At 37.8% G+C, this 24,197-nt stretch overlaps 1 protein-coding gene across 1 annotated transcript in view; it reads left to right on the plus strand.

Annotated features, from left to right (window-relative positions):
• PLEKHD1 (pleckstrin homology and coiled-coil domain containing D1) overlaps positions 1 to 20,150 on the plus strand; it is a 38,383-nt gene extending 18,233 nt beyond the window's left edge. Inside the window, exons 7-13 of the mRNA XM_003756380.3 lie at positions 5,368 to 5,462; positions 12,561 to 12,654; positions 14,582 to 14,760; positions 15,157 to 15,289; positions 16,121 to 16,265; positions 17,013 to 17,162; positions 17,664 to 20,150. Coding sequence (XP_003756428.1) covers positions 5,368 to 5,462; positions 12,561 to 12,654; positions 14,582 to 14,760; positions 15,157 to 15,289; positions 16,121 to 16,265; positions 17,013 to 17,162; positions 17,664 to 17,833 — 966 coding nt within the window. The 3' untranslated portion in view covers positions 17,834 to 20,150. The remainder of the gene's footprint in view (positions 1 to 5,367; positions 5,463 to 12,560; positions 12,655 to 14,581; positions 14,761 to 15,156; positions 15,290 to 16,120; positions 16,266 to 17,012; positions 17,163 to 17,663) is intronic.
• Positions 20,151 to 24,197: the final 4,047 nt, after the last annotated feature.

Raw genomic sequence — 24,197 nt, forward strand, 5'->3', positions numbered from 1 at the left:
TTACAGTTGTCATTCCTAACAGTTTTCCTGCATGTTCTAAGATATGGATTTTTAGGGGTTTTTGAAGTTATTAATACTTTATATTAAAAAGCAAATTGGGAGACCTTGATACTATAATATTGCTAACTCACATTTAATTTTTTAAGTTAAATTGATCAGTAAATAGAGAGGAAATACAATTTATATCAATTTATAATCAACAATTCAGGCTGGGAGAATGGGGGAGTAAAGTGGGGCAGGAATCTGAAATGACGATAATAACAATACTATTACTGATAAAAAGGGGAAAAAAAAAAAAGAAAATAGGACAGCAATGTTGAAGGTGTATGTTGAGGGATTTCTATTTTACATGTGTATCACTTTCTCAGGGCTCTCCCAGCACTGATAGTGGTCATTTGGGTCCCTAGAAATCAGATGCTATTACTTTCAGGGAACCTAGGAGTAACTTTGTGTGTAGTAATCCCATTAACATTATAATACACAAGCCCCCAGTGGTTTGCTTTCCCTTAAGAAACACCTTTTAGATTCAAGAAGTTCTTTAATATAAAAATTTACTCAGATGCTATATAGCAAGAACAATAGTTACAAAATAAAATTTCCTCACTAGGGTAGGCTGCTGCTGAACTGGATTCAGCAGGTTGCTTAGCCACTGAACTATTGCCAAACTAAACCAGGTAGATAGGCGGCTCTGCAAAAGTCCCAGATTGTTCTTTGTAAAATTGCATTCACTTCATCTGCACCCTAGTACTATTCTGTATTTTACATTGCCAGTCTCCCAGGCCCTCAGAGAAACCTCTGGTTACTGTCTTTTTCAGTGCATAAACTAATTTTACCCAGTTTACCTCCTTCTGAGGTCTTCAGAAGTCTCTGGCCACAATTTCACAAAGAATTGTAGTTTAAAAACCAGTAGTGTGCTCAAGAACAGCCATATGCAAGCTTAAAAGTTTTTTATTTGAGTATTCACATCTTGCCCTGACCTCTTGTTGACTCCCAGATGAACACCAAGTCAAAAAGAAACCCATGAACAACAGTTCACAACCTGCCTCCAACCTCCCAGCTACTCCCAGGTGAACCTCAGGTTAAAGAGAGGAACCCTTAAATTGGGTCTATGAGGTTACACACAGCCAATCCCAGAAGGAGACACTCCCACTAAGAAGCTCCCTCAACATGGCTAGAGTTCCCACCCAGAAGCAATCTCATTTTGTACACAGTAGTTACTTCTGGGGTTCTCAAGTGTGACGACCGCGCTAGCTCCCAGGACACCACAGAATCAGCCGGAGTCGGGATAAGCAAAAGTCCTTGGTCTTTATTCTCAGTCCCCAGATGCAGGATTGAGCACGATGGAAACAGATTCTCTGGACCACCTTCTCCCTGGTCTACTGCCGAGAGTGTGACCCTGACTAATCTTACTCCACCTCCTAGTCCCTCCTACAATCCTCTGTATACACCAATCATTGAGCCAGCACAGGATAGTGGAAAGGACCATTTTCCAAGCATATGCCCATAGAGTATTGTCCAGTCGTAGTTAGCCTCAAGCGCTCGGCAGTCCTGACCTCAGGACATTGAGTTTCAGCCCTCTACACCCAAGCCTTTCCACTTTTTTACTTCCTGGTTGCACTGAATGTGACCTTTGTCTTCTGACCCTTACAATTCTTTTTAAGGCTTGTTATCTCTAGGGGATTTCCTGGGATCATTCTTTGGTGGGCAGTCCTTACCACTTTCATCTTCTGGCTTTTTTCATGGGAACTGTCATGGTACTCCTTCCATGAAAGCAATGTCCAAATATCTTAGAGGTTTGTCACCTTCAAGTCAGACTTAGGAGAAGTACAGGCTCTTTTTTCCTACAATGCTCTGGTTCAAAGGTGGTTTTTCTCAGAAAGGGAATCTATTTTTTCCTAAACCTAGTCACTCGAGTTATACTTTCCAGATTTCTCTTGGATATTATGTAGATGATTAATTGGCAACAGAGGTTTTAAGCTATATGTCCTGGGGAAAGCTCATTCTTTTATGGATTTCATCATGTATAATTGAGATATTCAGACTTCAAACATTTCCTAAGGTATAGAATATTTTTTTTAACTTATGAAAGGACTTTTTTTTTTTTTTTTTTTTTTTTTTTTTTACATTTCCTCATCTCTTAATCTTATAAAGTCTTCAACTTCTTAACAGAGTGCAACTTTACAGATGGTTAATTGCGTGGGTCTCTACCTTTCTGTTTCTGCCATCAAGTGCTAAAATTTACCTTTTTCTCTCTGGAAAAGGTCTTTGAATACTTTTGGGAAGGAATATCCTGCTAAGCCTAAAAATAAGCACATTAAATTAAAAGAGTAGAAGGAAAGGAGTTAAATTCAGAAATAGTGAATATTGTTCATGAAATGTATTCATGAATACATGCTGGCAATTTAAAAAATAATCCTTTTTATAAAAATATGGAACGTTTGACACTCTTGTAGAATGCTTCAGAACCCTAGAAAGCAAAATGCAATGGAAAGAGTGATAGATTTGGTCAAGAGAGTTTGGTTTGAATCTTTGTACAGCTACTTAATACTATATGAACTTGGACAAGTAATTTCTTTCTGAGTCTCAAGTTTCTCATTTGCACAATAAGACTTTGGAATAGGTTATTTCTAAGGTGCTGTCTAGTTCTGGGTCTGGCACCCAATAAAACTTCCCTCAAGCTTCTTCTCTCATTCTGAGACAACAGTATTTAATCTTTTTTTTAAATCTCAGAACCCCTTTATGCCCTTGATAATTATAAAATACCTCAAATAGCTTTTGCTATGTGGACTACATCTATCAATAATGATTGTGTTAGAAATCAAAATGGATAAAATTTTAAAATATTTATTTATTCCCTTAAAAGAACAATAACAATCCTATTACATGTTAACATGACATTTTAATGAAAAATAACTATATTTTCCAAAACAATAAAATTTAATGAGAAGACCAGCATTATTTCACATATTTTTGCAAATTTCTTTAATGACTATTATAATAGAAGATAACTGGTTTCCTATATCTGGTCTTGCATTTAATCTGTTGTGATATGTTTTGACTTGAAGTCCATGAAAAAAAAAAAAAACTGGCATGACAAAGATGTATAGTTAGAAAAGGAAAAGGCATCTAAATAGTTAAATAACTTTTTAGTATTGTTACAAAAAAAAATTTTTTTTACCTCAGAGATGCCCTGAAAGGGTCTCAGGTGGACCACACTTTGAGAACCTATTGCTCTAGAAAACTGCTGAGCACATGGAAGTCTTCAATAAATGTTGTCCACTTTTTTCAATCAGGTTCAACTCTTCATAACCCCTTTAGGGTTTTCTTAGCAAAGATACTGGAGTGGCTTGTCATTTCCATTTTTAGCTCATTTTACAGAAAAATGATTTGCCCCAAGTCACACAGCTAGTAAGTATCTGAGGCCAGATTTGAAGTTGGGAAGATGACTCTTCCTAACTCTATGTCTGGTACTTTATTCTTTGCATCATTTAGCTCCCCATTAAATACTGATTGATTTATTGATATAGTTTCAGTTGCTGTTCATCCTGTGTTTGGGAGCTAGGTCAAGTCCCCTTGCACCTCTCTAAGAAACTGAACTCTGAACAATTGAAAAGTTAATAATTGTACAGAAGAACAGATATTAAAACATATCTCCTTTCTGTTAACAGAGGCGCAGAAGACTGACTACTCAGACAGAACCTTGTGTGTATTAATTTTGATTAACTATTTTTCTTCCATAAAAAAGGTAGAATCTACATATGATGCTTGGAGCACTTCAGTAGTACAAAAAGTTCATTTTGATTTGTGTCTTTTCCTTGTGCCCATCAGGAATACATGACTAGACCAAGCAAGACAGATCAAAAGAAAAGGGGGGTGGGTGGGAAGAGAGCTGTCCTCTTCTCCATCTCTTCAATGATAGAGTTTTTGTTTTGAAACTACCATTTTCCAGTTACTGGTCTCCAACTTGTATCACTGGTCACTCATTGGCTCATTTTACGAGTCTCAACACTAGTCTTTATTACTGAATAACATGCTCCCAAAGCTCACTGCTATTTGGACAATCTTGTTCTTACTCCCATGTGTCTCTGTTTACTACATTCCAAAAATGGTGGGTAAAAAGTATCTCCAAAAAGCAAAGGAAATTGAGATCCTCAGAATCTGCAAGCCCAGGCAATAAAATTTGCTATTCCTGGTTTTTTACCTTGTGAGAACATCTCTTCCTCATAGAAATGAAACCCTGTTGTAGAAATACCTGCTATTTTTTGTTACAAAGAGGGGAAAGGCAACAAGTGGTATATCTAGAAATGACTGGTATAAAAATGATAAGGGGATCAATAAAACTTAAGAAAAAATAAAAAATGTTATGATACTATGGTTTCAACATTGTATAAAGACTTCTTCTGATATAAATTAATAAAAACAGGAGGCCTTCTGATCTTTGCCTTAAAAAAGTTTTAAATGGGGAAAATAAACATTACAGTGGCTTACAATAGGTCATGCAAGTTCTCTAAGAATGTAATTGTGTTAGTTTCTCCGATTAAAAAATTGCTGGGATCAATTAAACAAATACTGGGATAAAAAAATAAAAAATAAAAAACACCTACAATGAGAGAGACATTGCGCTGGTCCTGGGATTATAAATGCAAAAGTGAAATAGTCTTTGCCTTCCGAAGCTTTCATTTTTCTAGGGGGTACAACACCAAAAAAATATATAAGATATGTACAAAAAATATATACAATGATATTTTTGGCCAGGGTCAGCTCTAACATCTGAGGGAATCAAAGTCCTATTGAAGGGGATGATTTCTGAAGAATCTTTTCAAGAATTAAGCCTGGAGCCAGGTCAAACAGGATTGTCATTTCTTCTGAGAGAAGTACCCCATCCCTGAAACCCTCTCTGTCTCCATCTCCTAGTTTCCCTGCCTTCCCTCAAGTCTCACCTAAATTCTTACCTTATGCAAGAAGCCTTTTCAAATTCTCCTTAATTTTAGCACCTTCCACCTGAGATTGCTTTCAGATTATTTTGAATATATCTGGTTTGTGCATAATCATTCGCATGTTGTTTCCCTTAGACTGTGTGAAATATGAGAGTGTGCGATTGTTTGAGTTTTGGGGGGGTTTGGGGTTTTGGGGGGTTTTTTTGCCTTTTTTTGTATCTCTAGTACCTGGCACAATTCTGACATATACTGTAGTAGATTTCTAATAAATGCTAGTTAACTGACTGAGAGATAGAAACCAAGAAGGAATGGTCCAACTTGATAACAAGCCAACCATGGCATCTCCTCCTCTTAGTGGATCAAGGAAGGACACAAGAACTTGAATAGATTTTGCAAAGAAACTCCTCTTTCCCTTTTTGTTTCTTTTTAGGAGCTTGAACGACTCAACCAGATCCTGGAGGCTGAGAAGCAGCAGTTTGAAGAAGTGGTTCAGGAGCTGAGGATGGAACAGGAGCAAATCAAGAGGTATTTGATGGTAGTACCCAAGAAGATGGAGGAAGAACATAGTTGGAAGGGAAGAAAAAAAGGGAGACAAGTTCTTACTCCTGACTTAAGACAGAGCAACTGTCCTAGTTCCTTATAGTTCATAGATTGTATAGAGATATAGTTCATAGAGTTGGAAGTTTCCTACAGCAAGCTCCTTACTTTATAGGTTGGGATTGAAGAGGGCATGTTTGAGGTAGCTGAATATCTTCTGCTCCTGAATTATGTCTTAAAAATAGGAGCAATACATTAATTTGTTGGCAGGGTTCTTAATGTACTGGGGCATTGATGCAGTTTGACAATACTCAGGACTGAACTGGTAAGTTCACAGGACAAAATGGATGCAGCCTTAGAGATCTTACCCTTCATCTCTCTCATGTTGCAGAAGAGAAAACTCAGTTCCACAGAAGTTAAGGTTTTCACACAGATAGTGAAGAACAGGTAGAAATTCAAACATAGGTCCTCTTTTAAAAGAATGGGCCTCAATCAAACTTATTTAATAAAAAATTCATCATTTGACCCGATAGCCAAGGAGTGTTTATAGATTTAATCTTATACACTCAAACCATTGGGAGAATTTCTAATCTTTGCTTTAAAAACAATAAATGTTTTTTTTTTTTTTTTAAAGAGTAGGATCTATTCTATTGTGTCTGCCAGTTCTTTATATGTTTATTGCTCCATAACTATTTTCAGATTCTTACTAGTTCAAATTGAGCTCAATATATTTAGTCCTTTTCAGTTTCTAAAACAATATCCCATGCGTATTAATCATGTAACCTGGGGATTACATATTTGCTTGAAGAACCTTGAGAGTCAGGAGGAGCTCCAAAAAGCCACTAATGCAAATGAAAGCAAGGGAGACAGTGTCCAGTTGATGTACTGAGTTTTATCACACATCTAAAGATAACAAGAAATTTTATTTCATGGGGTATTTGATCATCACCTATAGGCAGTGGTGGGACAACAGGCAGAATTGACTTTAAATCATTAGGAACTTGCTGTAGTTCTATGACTATGGGCAAGTAATTTAGCCTCTATCTGCCTCTTTTCCTCAACAGTAAAATAAGGATCATACTAGCAACTACCTTGAAATGAGAAATATAATTGTGCTTGGCACTCTTTATTTCCTTCCCCTTGCTAATCATAAGTATTTGCAGAATCCACAGTGAAAATAATCCCAGCTTCTAGATCACTCTTAGTTGCTGAAGATGGAATAGTAGAGAAATTCTTTGAATATTTTGACAAGACTCCCCATATTAAAACACACACTGATGACTTCAAAGCAAATGTGGGGAAAGATGAAGATAGAGAAAAACAGGAGTATGATGGAGTCAGCTCCAGTCATCTCTCAGAATAGATACTTAATATTTTCAGTATGAGCATTTGGAGCATAGGCAGGGGATAGAGGAAGTAAGCAATTGCTACAAATGAGGACTTGATTTATTATTTCACTGATTGCTTGGACTAAAAACATGTTAATAATGCAGATTAAAGTTAAAAGTGTATCCTATACACACACTCCCTCCTTTCCCCCAAGAAAATGGTTGTTAAATATTTGCCATACTCCTGGATGGAAATATGTGGGAAAGTATGGATCAGGAGAAATAAAAAAGTCAAAGACTTGTAGATTATACAGAAACCTCATGTCTCTATATCAAGAATATTTTCTTTTTAAAAAAAATTTGGCAAGCTCCAAATAATATCATAAAGAATGAAATTAATATTTTAAAAGATAGGAAAAGACTTAAAACGGGTGAGGAGTTATCTCTCAGTCAGTTATGTCTGCACAGTTATAATATCAATTTATTAACAGTAAGATCTGAATTTGAAATAAATAAGAAGAAAGGTCAGTTGTGAGAAAAATAAATCCACATAATATTTATCCTTTAATCATTTAAACAAACTATTGAAAATTTAAAATGGGAAATATATAATATCATCTATGCCTAGGATAATAATTTTATCCATAAGTTAAACAAATATAAATTAATTGTAACAACAGAGAGATCCAGAGAGTTCAGAAAGCACCTTGGTTAGTTAAAAACCTGACCACTTGTTGACTGAAAAGATGACTGCCAAAGATAAAAGAGAGAGAGAATATCAATTCATATGTAAAATCTAAGGGCAGCTAAGTGGTACAATGGATTTAGTGCCAGCCTAGAGTCTAAAAGACTCAGTTTTGTGAGTTCAAATCTGGCCTCAGACATTTATTAGCTGTGTGAACCTAGACAAGTCACTTAACCTGTTTGCCTCAGTTTCCTCATCTGTAAAATGTGCTAGAGAAGACAATGGCAAACCACTCTCATATCTTTGCCAATAAAATACCAAATGAAGTCATGAAGTATCATACATGACTGAAAAACAATTGAAAAACAAAAATCTTATGAAGGATGATTAACAGTAATAAGCAACATTTTCTCATAAAAAACAGTGAAAAATGAAACTAAGTTAAGGAAAAAGTGACTAAGCCAAATCATCTGAAGGGCATCCAAGGATGAAAATGCAACATGGAATACAAACAAAGGAAAAATGGAAAAAGATTTGCAAAAGCCATTTCAACCAACTGTTTTCTCTATCAAGGATAATGGAACCACCACACTTGTATTCTACAATCCCTGAGGTGCTTATAGAGTAAGCAGAAATAGCACTAAAGAGAACAAAGTCTGGAAAAAGTATATATAGAAGCAATCTGTACTGGAGGCCATGCAATTAAGAGATGGTCCAAAAGGTATCTGAAGGAGGGGAACATGCTAAAAATATGAAAATAATCTCAACTGTTATTAATACCAATGTAAAAGTAATTTGGCAATGTATGCAGTGGTCAGATCAGTAAAAAAAAAAGCTAAGTATCTAGATATAAACTTGGTGGTACTAATTTTTTTTTATTTAATATCCTTTTATTTACAGGTTATATGCATGGGTAACTTTACAGCATTAACAATTGCCAAACCTCTTGTTCCAATTTTTCACCTCTTACCCCCCACCCCCTCAAATGGCAAGATGATGAGTAGATGTTAAATACATTAAAATATAAATTAGATACACAATAAGTATACATGACCAAAACGTTATTTTGCTGTACAAAAAGAATCAGACTCTGAAATATTGTACAATTAGCTTGTGAAGGAAATCAAAAATGCAGGTGTGCATAAATATAGGGATTGGGAATTCAATGTAATGGTTTTTAGTCATCTCCCAGAGTTCTTTCTCTGGGCGTAGCTGGTTCAGTTCATTACTGCTCCATTGGAAATGATTTGGTTGATCTCATTGCTGAGGATGGCCAGGTCCATCAGAACTGGTCATCATATAGTATTGTTGTTGAAGTATATAATGATCTCCTGGTCCTGCTCATTTCACTCAGCATCAGTTCGTGTAAGTCTCTCCAGGCCTTTCTGAAATCATCCTGTTGGTCATTTCTTACAGAACAGTAATGTTCCATAATATTCATATACCACAATTTATTCAGCCATTCTCCAACTGATGGACATCCATTCAGTTTCCAGTTTCTAGCCACTACAAAGAGACCTGCCACAAACATTCGTGCACATACAGGTCCCTTTCCCTTCTTTATAATCTCTTTGGGATATAAGTCCAGTAGGTACTAATATTCTGTAGGAATTGTATTGTATTGTATTCTTCCTAGAGATTAAAATGATGTAAGGAGGAAAGTATCCCAATCATAAATATGTTTTTTAAATAATATATGCTTTCTTGAAATGGAAATATATTGTTATATATTTCAAATTCTCCTTGATGTTCTGTTATGCACATGGCATTTTTTTCTTTTTTCTCTTTCTTTTTCTATTTTCTTTTTTCTTATCTTACATTTAGTTTTAAATAAATATTTTTTAAAGTGAACCTAGGAGTTAGGGGAGGGGATGAAGTTTGTACTTTGTTCTTGCTTTATTGAGACTGGAGCTGATGGCTGTAGAGAAAAAATACTCCAAATCCTAAGATAGCCCTAGAACCCTGAAGGGTTGGTAGATACATCTGCCTAAATCTAGGAGAATGAGACAGAGCACACCTGTTTTAAATGTGGTACCTCATTGGGGATTAAATTAAGTCATTCACTTTTGAGGGATTTCTAGAAAGATTCTCCAGCTCTGACTTCTGGTTTTTTTGGATATTTTAGTTTAAAAAATTCCAGGAAGATAGTCAATTTTTAAAAATAGGCTGTAGTTATAAAGTTTTTTTTTTTTTTCTGGTGTGTGTGCCCCTACCAATCAGCCACATCTAAGATAATTTTGCAAATTTTTTCTTCTGTTGATTTGTTAAAATAAAATTAAGTAGTACTGCTTGCTATATTACTGAAACCTTGTTTGTGTTGGTTCTAATTTGATCAGTATGGAGTAAGAATCATTAAAATTCTGGTGCCTATCTATATGTTCATATTTTCTGGTTTAATTAAAATAAATCTAGAGAGATTATTTTAGGGATAATTAGGTGATACAGTGAATAGCTTTCCAGGCCTGGAGCTAGGTAGACCCAAGTTTAAATCCAGCCTCAGACACTTACTAATTGTATAACTCTGGACAAGTCACTTAACTATTTGCTTTAGTTTCATCATCTGAAAAATGCACTAAAAGGGAATGCCAACCACTGCAGTATCTTAGCCAAGAAAATCCCCAATGGGGATCTTAGAGAGTCAGACATGACTAAAAATGTCTAAGGAACAATTATTGTGAGAACTGTGTATCCAGCAAATCCATAGGATAAGGTTTACTTGTGTACCCCAAGTAATCAATTCTTAGTGTTTAGTTCCTTTTCTCCGAAGCTAAACCCAATTTTGGGCTTGCTTGACCTTGTTTTGTTATCTTCTCTAACTCAGCCTATGATCTGTTACTGAGTGAATTTGGAATTCTAGGACGAATGCCCTTGCAGGGGCAGGGATTCATTGGAGGAAATTTCAGGTGATCTTTATAATTAGGACCCATATAAAATATGTGGACTTCTAAGGTGACTGATGATGATAGAGGGACCTCTGGAGAAATTCTGCTGTGCCCTGGATAGAAAAGAAAACTTAGAAAATGACACGTATACCTCTTTATATAAAAAAGCAACCAAGAGGACATCAATATGCCTACTCTCCCATTTATACAAAATATTTATGAGCATTATTTACAAATGAACAGGGGGTATTAATAGGAAAAAAACAGGCTTTCTCCAGCAATATTATTAAGTAATGGATCACAGTTTTATTACTTTCTAGCTGACTAAAAGTTGTAGGAAATTTAAGACCCTATTGTGATAATTATCCATTTTGAAGATTTAGACTCACTTTTGTGATGTGTGCAAAGCAATTAGGGTTAAGTGACTTGCCCAGGGTTACCTAGCTAGTAAATAATTAAATGTCTAAAGTCAGATTTGACCTCAGTTCAAAGTCCTCCTGAGTCCAGAGCTTGTTTTCCATCCACTGCACAATCTAATTACCCTGAGCTTTAGACTCAGTAGAATAAAATACTATTTTACAGACTCATATGTTAAGGTGTCTCTCATCCATATCATTTAGGATTGCTTGGAAGTTGTAATAGCAGAAGAAATTCTGATAATGGCACTTAGATAATAAATGTTAGATGAGGCATAGTGCTTGCCAAAGGTATGGTGGTGGAGGAGACTCATTACAGAGCTTCAGATTGAAGAAGAATTCCCTATGGATGGTAATCTTCCAGATGTTTCTTTTTATAGATGACATCATATTGATTGTGGCAAGTCCTAAAGAATTGTAGAGCTTCCTGGAAAAGATATGTAATCATTCAAAGGAGTTTGGCTCGTTCATCTACACCGTAAAGATCAAATGACTGAAGAATGCCTGTTGCTCAGATTTCAGATTCATGAAAATTAAAGGACACCCAATAGAGCATGTCCAACAAGATATATATCTGGGACCGATAAAATAGTTTGACAGTAAGCTGGATCCAAAGTTGAAAAGGAGTCAGAGAGTTGGATAGATTCCTTCCGGGAATTTTTTTTTTTTTTTTTTTAAAGAAGTCACTTTTACTGACTCCTAACTTCCCAGCTATTTGTAACATAATAAGAAAGACTTATCATCTTGAGTTTGAATCTCAGATACTTTGAAGCCTCAGATACTTAGAAGCCTCAGATACTTACTAGCCCTGTGACTCTAAGCAAGTCATTTAACCCTGTTTGCCTCAGTTTCCTCATCTGTAAAATGAGCTGGAGAAGCAAATGGCAAACTATTCCAGTATCTTTGCTAAGAAAACCTCCACTGGGGTCACAGAATTGGACACTTTAGTAGATTCCATCAAACAACTATATGAGAGAAAGAGAAGATAATCTGGTCAGGTGGAGAAAACAAGGAGTAAAAGATGTATGGGTCAGAGTGGTCCACTTGTATCCTTTGCTATCAAGAGAAAGCGCTTCCAACATGTTGGACTGACCCCCAATAGTCAACTTTTGGAAGGATATGGATAAGACTTGTGCAAAATGGATAGATATGGATAAATTGCCATTTGCATCTTCAGGGAAATTCACCAATTGATAAAATCATATTACTATGATGAATACATTAAATATAGAGCATTGTGAACTTTACAGTTATCAATAAATACAAACATTTAAATATATAAAAAGAACATGATTGTATTTTTTTAAAACTGTGAACTTCTGTTAGGTATAGTGTGTTTTTTAAGCATATTAAATTTAACAAAGTGGTTTTGTCAAAACCTACTACTTTGATCTCATAAACCCTCACGTAGATGCTGAACAAATATTTGTTAAACTGAGTCACTGAAAGCACTGGATATGAGCACGGAATATCAATTTGTCCCAGCTAATCACTGATTTGCCACATTTGAGAACTTTGCAGATAAACTTACACTGGAGGTGTCTCTAGGGCATAAAGTCACGCATAAAGTCTCTCAGGAGCTATAGTATAAATGGTATCATGGTACTGGGTAATCCAGGAAGAAAGAGATAGAAGTTAAGACACATGCTATCTGTCCTCAAAGAACTTACACTTGGGTTGGTTGTTAGTTTTTTTTTGTTTGGGGGTGGGGTTTGTTTGTTTGTTTTCTTTTAAAATCCTGAAGGATTTTGGCATCAAAATCTGTGTCTCTTTAGGGAGTTGGAGCTGACTGCAAGATGCCTCAAGGGAGTGGAGCAAGAGAAGAAAGAGCTGAGAAACTTGACTGAATCCTTACAGCAAACACTGGAGGTAAGAAAGGAACTAGTTGGCAGGGAAGAACAAGTGTTGATATTATTTTTCAGTTGTGTGTCTTGGAAACTGAGACTTAGGCATTTATAAGGGCAGGGAGACTAGGAGAAGAAAAGGCTTTTACTTTGAGAGGTCTTCTTGAACATTGGCCTGTAACATTGCCAGCCAATTCACATATTATTCTAAATTTGTAGAAATGGACAATGGAATTAGTTATATTGCCTAGTAAAAATCCAAAAACCCAGTAGTCTAAGTAAGTGACAAAAGTAGCCAGTCTATTGGCCACTTTCCTCCTAAAACACATTTCCTCAAAGTAACTTGTGCATGAAGGGATGTTATAAGGTAACCCAACCACCAATCTTCTTACTGGATTGCTGTTCTTTGCATAAGACACTCTATGTCCCAATTCCTGCCATTTTTACTGAGTAGCTGTCACACATGGAATGACTCCCCTTCTTCATCTCTACCTCCTAGCTTCCTTCAAGTGCTAGTTAAAAGTTCACTCTTTTATGGAAGCCTTTCTTGATCCTACTTTATTCTACTGCCATGCCAATATTGATTATTTCCAATTTATCGTGTGTGTGTATATATCTTTTTGCACCTGAATATTTAATATTGTTTGCCCCATTAGATTGTGATCTTCTGGAGAGTAGGGACTGTGACTGTGTTTTATCTTTCTTTACGCCAGAACCTAACACAGTGCTTATCACAGAATAGATGTTTAATGAATTTACTGACTAAATATTGATAATAAAACTAATTCTAAAATTCACTGCCATTTCACCTCCACATGCTACTGTGGTCACTGCTTAGGACTACCAACTAAGAATTGCCATTTGACTATTGGTTGTGCTGGACCATCTACAATCTTGTAAAAGGGTTGGAACTAAGGAGGATATTTTTGAAATAGCCCAGGCAATAAAATTCAGGACAGCCAAGGTGTTTGTAATTTAGAAATCATTTATTGTTTATTTACCGGCCGGGACAGACTCTCAGTAGAGTACCGCCCCGAACCCAAATAGAGACAGACTTATAAGCAATTCTTATTCTGCCTTGTGGTTACAACAGTGACTTGACTTCTCGCTTGAGAAGGGGGGATGCTGGGGAGCTTATAGTATGTCTGACTTTGTTAGGCAAGCATTCTGTCTGAACATAACACTTCCCTTAATTTAATTTAAGCAACATTTTCCTATAAGCCTGGGGCCCCTTGACCCAGGAATGAGGGGGACAGTCTTTTGTCCATTTCATTTTCATCCCTGAAAACTGTATGGAACAATATGCTAAATTCACCAAAGAAAGGGGGAAAAGTGATCTATCCCCTTTCCTGAATTAGTCTTTGATGGAGACAGTGGAAAGAGTGATTAATCTGAGTTGTAGGTTCAAATTTTTACTCTACTATATAACTACCTGTGTGACTCGGGCAAATCATTTCATTTTCTTATCAACAAAATGAGAAGATTAGACTAGATGACTTCTCAAGGCCTTTCCGACTCCAGGTCTGTGATCCTATGATGATATAAATCGTTACACTTTCGATAGCCATGAAAAGAAGGATTTGGGATGAAATAGGTTCTTCGGTAGAACGATTTAAGAAGAGACTGAATGAAATTCAGAAACAAATGGGAAAGAAGAGCAATACTTTCTGGAGACACAAATAATAAAAATAATGATAGTATTTATATTATACTTTAAGGTTTACAAAGCTCTATACATATTTCATTTTATCTTCACAACAGTTTGGGAGGTAGGCCCTATTATTGCCATCATTTTATAGATAAGAAACCTGAGGCAAAAAAAGCTTAAATGACTTAACCAATTGAATCTGAACTCGAGTCTTCTTGACTTCATTGTCAGTTCTTTATCCCCTGTGCTGGCTGCCTAAGGGAGACTCCTCATTTATGTTCCTTCTCCTCCGATCCCACCCTAGGAACTCTCCATAGAGAAGAAGAGAACTTTGGAGATGCTTCAAGAGAATGAGAACCAGTCAGAGACTCTGATCAATCAGAGCGAGCAGCCTTACCCCAGTGGGGGTCTCCATTGCAATCTGCGGCAGATTGAGGAGAAGATGCAGCAGCTTCTGGAGGAAAAACTCCTTGCAGAGAAAAGGTGAAAGAGTAAATACAAGATTGGCAGGAATCTGGGAATTAGAACTTCAGCTGGGAACTAAGACACTAGTTTTACTGCAAAGTAGATGAAGAATTTTCTTTCTTTCTGAATCAGTTTCCCCATCAGATTAATGGAGATAAGAACAGTCCTTACTGATAGTTAATGTGGGATAAAAGATCATGGTGCTAAAGTAATCTGTGGGTCATACAGTTTCTCTAGGCAGGTGTGCAAAGGGCTGGGAGCATTCCCTGATACCTCCTCTTCCCCACCCTTAACCCCAGGCATACCTTTCCAGGGATATGCTCTCTCTGAGTCATTTCCTGAAGTGCCCTCCCTAACTCCCTTACTAAATGAGTGAACTGGGTGAGTTGAGACAGCCTCTCCTCCTTGGGACAGGATGAAGGAAAATGAAGAAAGATCTCGGGCGTTGGAGGAGGAACGAGAATTCTATTCCAGCCAGTCACAAGCCCTACAGAACTCTCTGCAGGAATTGACAGAGGAAAAGCAGCAGACTGAGAGGGACCTCAAGGTGCTAAGCCTTGGCCACAGGTGTCTTTTTTACCCAAATTATCTTTGGGATATAAATATAAAATAAATTCCCTCATGTTCCCTTCTCCCCATGTGAGTTTCTTTGTTCAACCCAATCCAACCCCCCAAAATTTTTATATACTGATGAAATTTGTTATATACTATATACAAAGATAAAATGAAAAAGTCTTGCCCTCAGGGGGCTGGCATTTTATTGTGGCAGGAGATAATGTTAAAAAAAAAAATAAGTATATACCTAATCATTAGAGGATAGAGAGAGAAAGCCAATAACTAATAGAATCAAGAACAACTTCCTTTTGGAGATGGCACCTAAGCTGAGCCTTAGAGGAAGCTAAGGGTTCTAAAAAGAAAAGGTGATAAGGAAGCTCATTACACAACATGGACCACAGCCTGTGCAAAAGATGGTAGTGGGAGATGAAATGGGAAGTTTAAAGAATAAAAAGTGGGCCAATTTGGCTGGAACATAAAATGTCTCAGAAGAAATAATATGAAATAAGCCTAGAAAGATATGTTGGAGCCAAATTGTGAAGTATTTTAAATGATAAGCTGAGAAATTTGTATTTTATTCTAAAGGCAACAGGGAACTGCTAGAGTCTTGATACCCTTCAGAAGGTTAAAGTATAGTGGGGAGATGAGGCATATCTACAAATTATAACACAGAGTAGTAAATGATGTACATAAAAGTACAGATAATAATTGCTATAAGAGTAAAGTGGAAAGAGGGATCATTCCTAGCAAGAGAGATCAGTGAAGGTTTCATGGAGGAGGTGGGATGTGCTTCCTCACTATCCATGTCTCTCCTATACTTCAGGCTGAGGTCAAGGTCCGCATGGACTTGGAGAGGAGGCTTCGGGAGGCAGAAGGAGCCCTGCGGAGCCTGGAACAAGGACTCAACTCCAAGGTTCGAAACAAAGAGAAAGAAGAGAAGATGAGGGCTGACGTCAGCCATCTGAAAAGTAGGTCTCCTTTCTTTCCCTCTACCCTGAGGCTAACCCAGATTCCCAACCTTAGACCTGACCAGAAGGAACACTGGATAGTCCTTTTTAGAACCTCATAGGCTAATTGACAGGCCTTGGAGTCACAGTGCATCAGGTTTTAAATTCTACCTCCAAGAGTTCTTGTTTGATAACCTCCCTAAACCTCAATTTCCTTATCTATAAAATGAGAATAATATTTGTAAGCACCTATCTTGTGGAGATAAGGTGAGGATCAAATGAGATGATGTACATGAAGTGTTTAGGAAACCTGAAGTCCTTGTATAAATAAATACTGGCTCTCCTCTACCTCTTTTTTTTTCTCCTCTTCTATCTCTCCTCCTCTTTCTCCTCTAACTCTCCTTCCTTTTTTGTTCTCTTCCTTCCTCTTTTTTGCTTCTCATCCCACTACTCCTTCTCCTCTCCCTATTTTGCTTTCTCCCCCTTTTTCCTCCTTCTGCTGGGTCCAGATCAAAGATCTACCCTTAAGGCAAGTTTTGTCCTTTCTTCTTCCTTTTGGTGAGACAGAAGATAGGATTTAACAATTCTATATCATTAACCACTGACTCCCCTAATTCTCTGTATTGTAAGAGTTTTTATTTTTGTTTTGGGGGAGTTTTTTAAGGGAGGGGGTAGAAACCCTTGATTTTCTCATTTGACCTAGAATTCCATGGGAGGCTCAAGGTATTGGGGTGTCTCATCACTTTCTGCCACGGGCCTTACCCACAGGGTTCTTTGAAGAGTGTATACGGAATGCTGAGCTGGAAGCCAAGATGCCAGTCATCATGAAGAACTCAGTGTACATTCACAAGGCTGCTACCCGTCGTATCAAGAGTTGTCGTTTCCATCGAAGGAGATCTAGCACATCTTGGAATGACAGTAAGTGCCTTCTAAATTACCCTGTGGGATTTGGACTGGGATGGGATGGGAGAGAAGAGAAGGCTCAATCACATTTTGGCCTTCAGTGATATAGTATGAGGAAAAACTTTGCTTTCTTATTCTGACCCACCCCTAGGATTTTGTTACTTAGGAATCCATGTTGTAAGGTTTCCCTCCCCTCAGCCCCCTAACATTTGGAATGTTACCCTGTCTCCCAAAGCATCTACCTCCCATGTGTCCCCCCAACTGTGTGTGGTAGTTGCACATGCACACACACACACACACACACACAGTTTTTGTCCCAGATAAAAGGATTCCTAGAAAAATTCCATTTCAGACTCAGAATTCAGAAATTGATTTGAAATGAGTTCTTTAATGTGGATGCAATTGCAATACTGGTATAATTATCTTAAATTGAAAGAAGCAAGCATAGGAATGGTGAGCAGAGCCAGTGGAGAAGAATTTACTCACAAGAATGGAATGGTCTTGCTGTTTTTTCAGTGAAACCTTCCCAGTCCTTCATGACATCTCAGTTGGAGGCCAACAGCATCGAGGAGCTCAAGGAGGTGGCTAAGAGGTTAAGTCGGGACCAGCGCTTCCGGGAATCCATCTACCACATTATGGTGTCACAACCTGGACCCACCCCTGCTCTTCCCCGGGGTGGAAAGTGATTTCCTGTCTCCTTGGCATCCCATCCCCCCTCTATTGCCACCTCCCACCCCTGAAGTAAAAATAAGGGCAAGAAGGTCAGTCTCTTTGCTCTGTCTCTGCTTTGTTAAGGAGCACCTTTAAAGGAAAATCACTATATTAGTAATGCTACTCTTCCCCACAAAGGACAATGGTATATGTGTGTCATTCTCCAAGTCTTTCCTACCTCCAGGTCAGTTTTTCTTAACTTGGATTAGTTGGTCTAATCTCTGCCCTTACCTTTGTACTAACTCTTTCCCTAAGGGCACCAATCTATATGTTCCCTGGTAGGTAACTTTGGTAAGGATGGTTGGCATAGATAGGTAGATAGATAATTTGTCTTTGTTTCCTTTCCCTCCACCTGCTGACTATAAGTGAAGGACTTGTACCATGACCAGCTGCCTACATACCTGCTATCCTCAATGACTTCCTTTGGTGCCTCCATGCTGCACAGATATATCCAATCAGGCATGCCAGAGCTTACTATATATTTTCTCTATACTATACATAGACCCCTTTTTGTTTCCTCTTTCCTCTCTCCTTTATTCTTTCAACTTCTCTCTCTTCATGCTTTTCTATTTATACTATGTCCATGTTTTATTTTTTCCCTGGCTCTCTCTCTTGTATCTAACTCAATGAGGGCTTCCCTGCCACTTTTAATGCTTCCTGGTGCTAGATGTTCCCTGCTCTATCCAGGGGCTGACTCTCCTGTAGTCCTTGGTCCCTCAACTCTAAGCCATAAATGCCAAATAGGGACTTCTGAGGATCTTAGCTCATTCCTGCGTCCTCAGGCACAGAATCATCTCTCATCAAATACTCAAGGACTACTAGTAGGTCCTCCATGGTGGTCCCTACATTACTTGACTCACCAGCTGAGCCCACCAGAATACTTCCAGATTATTGCTCTCCAGAGTTGTTTGAGATTCACAGAAGGATGATGTAGCCAGTGGAACCACTGCTTGGCCTTGCATAGTGAGTGGATAGCAATGTCTTTGCTGCTTATGGAAACAAAAGAAACTATTATAAGAAGAAATTAGATCCAGGAGGTAGGAGGAGGTGACTTCTACATTGTAAATCCCCTTCATTGCCTCTGAGTAAAGTGATGGGAAAATTGAGGTGTGAAATCTGATCTCCAAGAATTCTTTTGGATCAGATGTATAAACTGCCAGGTCCATGTGAGATTACAAAGACACCTCTCTCTGCCTGCTTATTTTTGCCTTTTTGACTCATAGGATAAGATAAATATAAAGCTGGAACCAACCTCAGAGGGCATCTAATCCAATTGAGGAATAGGAAAGTTAAGTCATTTGTCCAGGGTCTTACTATTGTGTACTTCAAAGGTGAGATTTAAATGTAAGTCCTCAAACCCTAGAGCCAATGGTCTTTTCCAGTGTCCTGCAATGTAACCCAAATTATAGGGATTCTTTTCCTTATAGATTCTGTCTTAGAAAGACTGGTCCTATAAAAAATGACTCTTTTAGTCTTGGAAATGGAGATGGAGATGCCAGTAACAAGAGTTCTTGGTCAGAATGTATCATTTATTTTCCAAAAGAGTCTAAATGTTGATACAGTTTCTATGGCATGATACTATCTACCCAGAAGCAGTTCCTGTATTAAACAAAATTCTGGGTTAATTTCTTTCATCTTTGGATGGGAAAGTCTACCTTGATCCTTCTTTTCAAAAACCACATTCCAAATTATTTGTGCTTGTCTCTCAAATAAAGTGTGACCCAAGCAATCAGAAAGAAGGTAACAGTGGAGGTGACAGAATCTCTGGTATTGAGAATCACTGAGTGAATAGTATTTGATATAAGTGCCAAGGAGCCGACCTTGGTACTATACTATACTAAAACAGACAATGTAGATTTATTTTCTTATTCTCCAGAGTCTAAAAATCTTCTTTCCATCAAAAAAAAAACAACTTTCTAGTCACGTGTGTATGTCCACCACTGGTCCAGATAAAGCCCAGAGCATCTGGCTCCTTTTCTCCTTTGTGATGGTTTTAATTGATTAGGCTAACTCAAACAGTTTTCTCTTTGTGTTGGGAACCTAGCCAGCCTCTTCAAATTCCTGGCAGGAGTTGACTCAGAAATAAACTGAACAAAGAATATTGGAAAGAATTTATATGTAAGATTTTAAACTTGCACAAATGTGAAATTGTCACATATCCTATGCAGGTCAGCAGACTTTAAAAATCGTAGTGACAAGTAATGCTTTAAAAAATAATAAATGTGGAGAGACTTACATGAACTGATGTTGAGTGAAATGAGCAGGACCAGGAGATCATTATATACTTCAACAACAATACTATATGATGATCAATTCTGATGGTCGTGGCTCTCTTCTACAATGAGATGAACCAAATCAGTTCCAATAGAGCAGTAATGAATTGAGCCAGCTACACCCAGTGAAAGAACTCTGGAAGATGAGTATGAATTACCACATAGAATTCCCAATCCCTTTATTTGTGTCCACCTACATCTTTGGTTTCCTTCACAGGCTAATTGTACGCTATTTCAAAGTCCAATTCTTTTTGTACAGCAAAATAACTGTATGGACATATATACATATATTGTACTTAACTTATACTTTAACATATTTAACATGTATTGGTCAACCTGCCATCTGGGGGAGGGGGAAGGGAAGGGGGAAGGAGGGGAAAAATTGGAACAAAAGGTTTTGCAATTGTCAATGTTGAAAAATTACCCATGCATATATCTTGTAAATAAAAAGCTATAATAAAAAAAATAATAATAAATGTGTTTAAAACTTGAAAAATGCAAAATGAATGGACACATTGCTCTTAGGGAAATACTTTTTGGAAATTTTCACATGCATTTTTTTCTGGGCAAGAAAGTAATAAGGGCATAAAGGGAAATGAAAATTTTTTCTGTGCTCAGAAACCAGCCTTATTACTTGTCTACCCTATTTTCTCTGTGTGCAATGTGCACTTCCCATTGTCCCAACCAGATGGGAACATCTTCTAATCAACTTACCTACAAGTATTTATGGAAGCAAGGAGAGAAAAATCAACCTCTATGGGGGAAAAGAATTATCTAAATAGAGCATTCTGGGTTGATTTTTAACTTTTAAAACCAAAAATATTTCTTGCTAAAAATGCAGTCCTAAAAAGTAGTTGGTAATTTCTGGAAGAATGCTGCTCCCTGAAGGCTACATGCAAACTTGATTCTCTCAAAGTATCTCTCAATAGTCTGTAGTGTATACTTTATAGTACAGTGCTGAGCTGGCCCTTCAGCACTTTCTCTTTTTTTTTTTTTTTTTTTTTTTTTGGACTCTGTCTTATATAATCCTCCCCATTACAGGACAATCTACCAGATTCCTTGTCCATGTCCAGTCCCTGAGGTCCTAGATGTACCTGTCCAAGAAAGCTATCTAGCCGGGCTCTTTCCCAGTGAGGGAGAGGGCCAGAGGGAAAAAGTTGACCTATATGTCAGCATGCTATCTCAGCACCATTGGTCTCCACCTGTTCTAAAGAAATATTCAATATAGAAAACAGACAATACCCAGATTTGAGATCTTTCCATTCCCAGTGGGAGAGGAACTGCTGTCCTTTTTTTTTTTTTTTTTTCTTTCTGTATCTGGCTCTAGCCCAGAATGGTTCAGACTTTGCAGAGGTATGCTTTGAGAATTAAACTCCCTGTTTTAACCTGTTCTGCTCACTCAGCAAGTCAATAGTGTTTATTAAAAGAGTCACTGTGTGCTACATATGATACTAAGTGCAGGGGATAAAAAGAAAGGGATTAATAATCTAGTAGGAGAGAAAAATGCAAATAATTCTACAAATAAGATATAGACAGGGTAAATTGATAGTGGAAAATGCCAAAAGTGGAATTCTCTTCCCATTTCTACCAAGGTGTGAAACATTTGCCTCTGATTTGCATCACCCTGAACATGGGAAAACAATCAGTGGTATTTGCCTCCTCTTTCCCCAATTGAATGAAGTAATGGAACTATAATGCAGAAGAAACCCTTAAAAAAAAAATGGTATATAGAAACACTAGCCTCGGCAATAAGAATAAAGAAAGAGATTAAAGGAATTAGAGTAGGTAATGAGAAACCAAACTATCATTCTTGGCAGATGATGTGATGGTATACTTAGAGAAACCCAGAGATTCTACTAAAAAGCTATTAGAAATAATTCATAACTTTAAAAAAAAGATGGTATAATCACAAATTAACATTACCAAGCTCCCAAGATGTTCATGTGAGGGACTTATAATAAGGAATTGTAATGATTTTTTCTGCCTCCAAAAAGCAGGGTTGAACACTTATCTTCATAACTCAGTCTCTTTTTAACCCTAGTGATGTAACTAGGCTCTCTGTTTTATCTGTCAGATAAGGGGGTTTGGCTAGATAATCTCTAAGATCATTCCTGGCTCTATAAATCTAAACATGGCATTTAAAGGGAGAGAGAGAGAGAGAGAGAGAGAGAGAGAGAGAGAGAGAAAGGGAGGGAGGGAGAGAGAGACAGAGAGAAGTAAATGGAATTGCCAGTCTGCCATATCCGATGGACTTTCACTCCTTTCATTTTCAGGGCATCAGTAGGTGAATGAAATCCTCTCTGGTTCTGTGACAACAGGAAATCAGCTATTATGTTTGCTTAGCTTTGTTTGGCCACTGGAGAGCAGCACAGTTTGGAGAAAGGCTTAATCTAGCTAAACTTCTGGAGTTAAATGGTTGCATTTCCAAGGTTAGGTAAAGGCTGACTGAACCCCACCTTCTATTTCCCAGTGGAACTCTGTCATCTTTCAAGGAACTATCTAAATGGGGAAAATCCTTAGTCATTCAATATTTTAAATGAATTGTGGGACTGAGGAATCAGTGCTGTACAAACTTTTCCAAATATCATTCTGTCCTGGTGTCACTGAACCTCCCCATACTCTCTTCCCCCTCTGTTTCCTAGACCTGGGCTACCATATTAGGCTATCAAAATCAGAACTTTTAAAAAAGCCATAATGAGAATATTAGTAAGAAATAATCAATATCTGTGATCAATCTGACCCAATGCTGGTTGTTTGTCTATTTTCCTCAACTCTGTGAGCTCTATTGATTCCAAATTAACCTCAGTGCCCATTCTTTCATTCTATTGATATAATTATCAGGGTATAATAGCTTAGAAAGCTCCTCCCTTCTCCATGCATCCTTTATCCTTGTCAAAACTCAAGAAAGCTGGTTGTAGGCCAAATAAATTAGTGTCACTATAGAACTCTGTATGGAAAACATGGTATTTAATAAATAGTATTTTAAATGTTATTCTGTGACTTACCTCTGGATATGGCAGCACTGTCTAATGTTAGCTAAAAAAGATTTGGACAATCCAATACTTTACAGGATGTCAAGCAGTTCTTCCCAGCCAGCTGCCTGTCTCCTTCAGGCTCACAGGAAGAAGCAAATAGGGGCCCTCTGCCCACATCTCAGGCCTATTTGTCATGCCCCTTAGCCTTTTTGGTCTTCCCAAGAGGATCTCTTTCTTGCCTCCCTTTCAAAGTCCCAGCTGCCTCAACTATCTTGACAATAAATTATATGCTAAAAAGTAAGTTTTCCAAGCTTTGAAATGTCTATTGCCCATTGTGTTAGCCTGAATTTGATTGTAGCTTAATTGTTGTTTGTCCTTTGTTTTCCAAGAGGACCAATGACACCACAGGTGATGTTTTGACTTTCCAGTGAATTGCATTTAAGTGAGGCAGAGTAGCACAAAGTCACCAGCCTCACTCTCTCTTCCAGAGACTTTGAAGTCTAGTGGAAAGACAGAAATCGAGATTATCTCTCTTAGCCCAGCACGCATCTTCTTGGCATCTTTTTGTTGGACCAAGCTCTCAGTGCGCTACAACGCCTGCTTCAACTGCCTTCACAGCCACTGAAGCAAACTGTTCTCCTTGCCCATCCTACCCTTCAGATGCTTAAGGTAGACATCCCCCTAAATGCACCAATAGCATGAAGCCAGCTGGTTATCCTCAGTCTGGTTTAGTACATCTTTGGAGATAGTTTTAGGGGTGGGGAGGGACAAGCCACCATGTGTGTCTTCTTGGAGCCACAGGTCAGAGTGGGCTGATACCAAAGGCAGAGGAGCAGACCTGAAAATGACTCAGCAAGTCTTCACCCAGATGTGCTAGTTCTCCTTGTACACCTTAGAAAAAAAGAGTCAGGGGGCAGCTAGGTGGCACAGTGGATAGAGCACCAGCCCTGAAGTCAGAAGGACCTAAATTCAAATCTGGTCTCAGATACTCAACACTTCCTAGTTGAGTGACCCTGGGCAACTCAACCCCAACTGCCTCAGCAAAAAAAGAAAAGAAAAGAGAGTTACTGGGTATCACTGGTTCATAAATA

The sequence above is a fragment of the Sarcophilus harrisii genome, chromosome 2 (assembly GCF_902635505.1).
Source record: "Sarcophilus harrisii chromosome 2, mSarHar1.11, whole genome shotgun sequence".
NCBI lineage: Eukaryota > Metazoa > Chordata > Mammalia > Dasyuromorphia > Dasyuridae > Sarcophilus > Sarcophilus harrisii.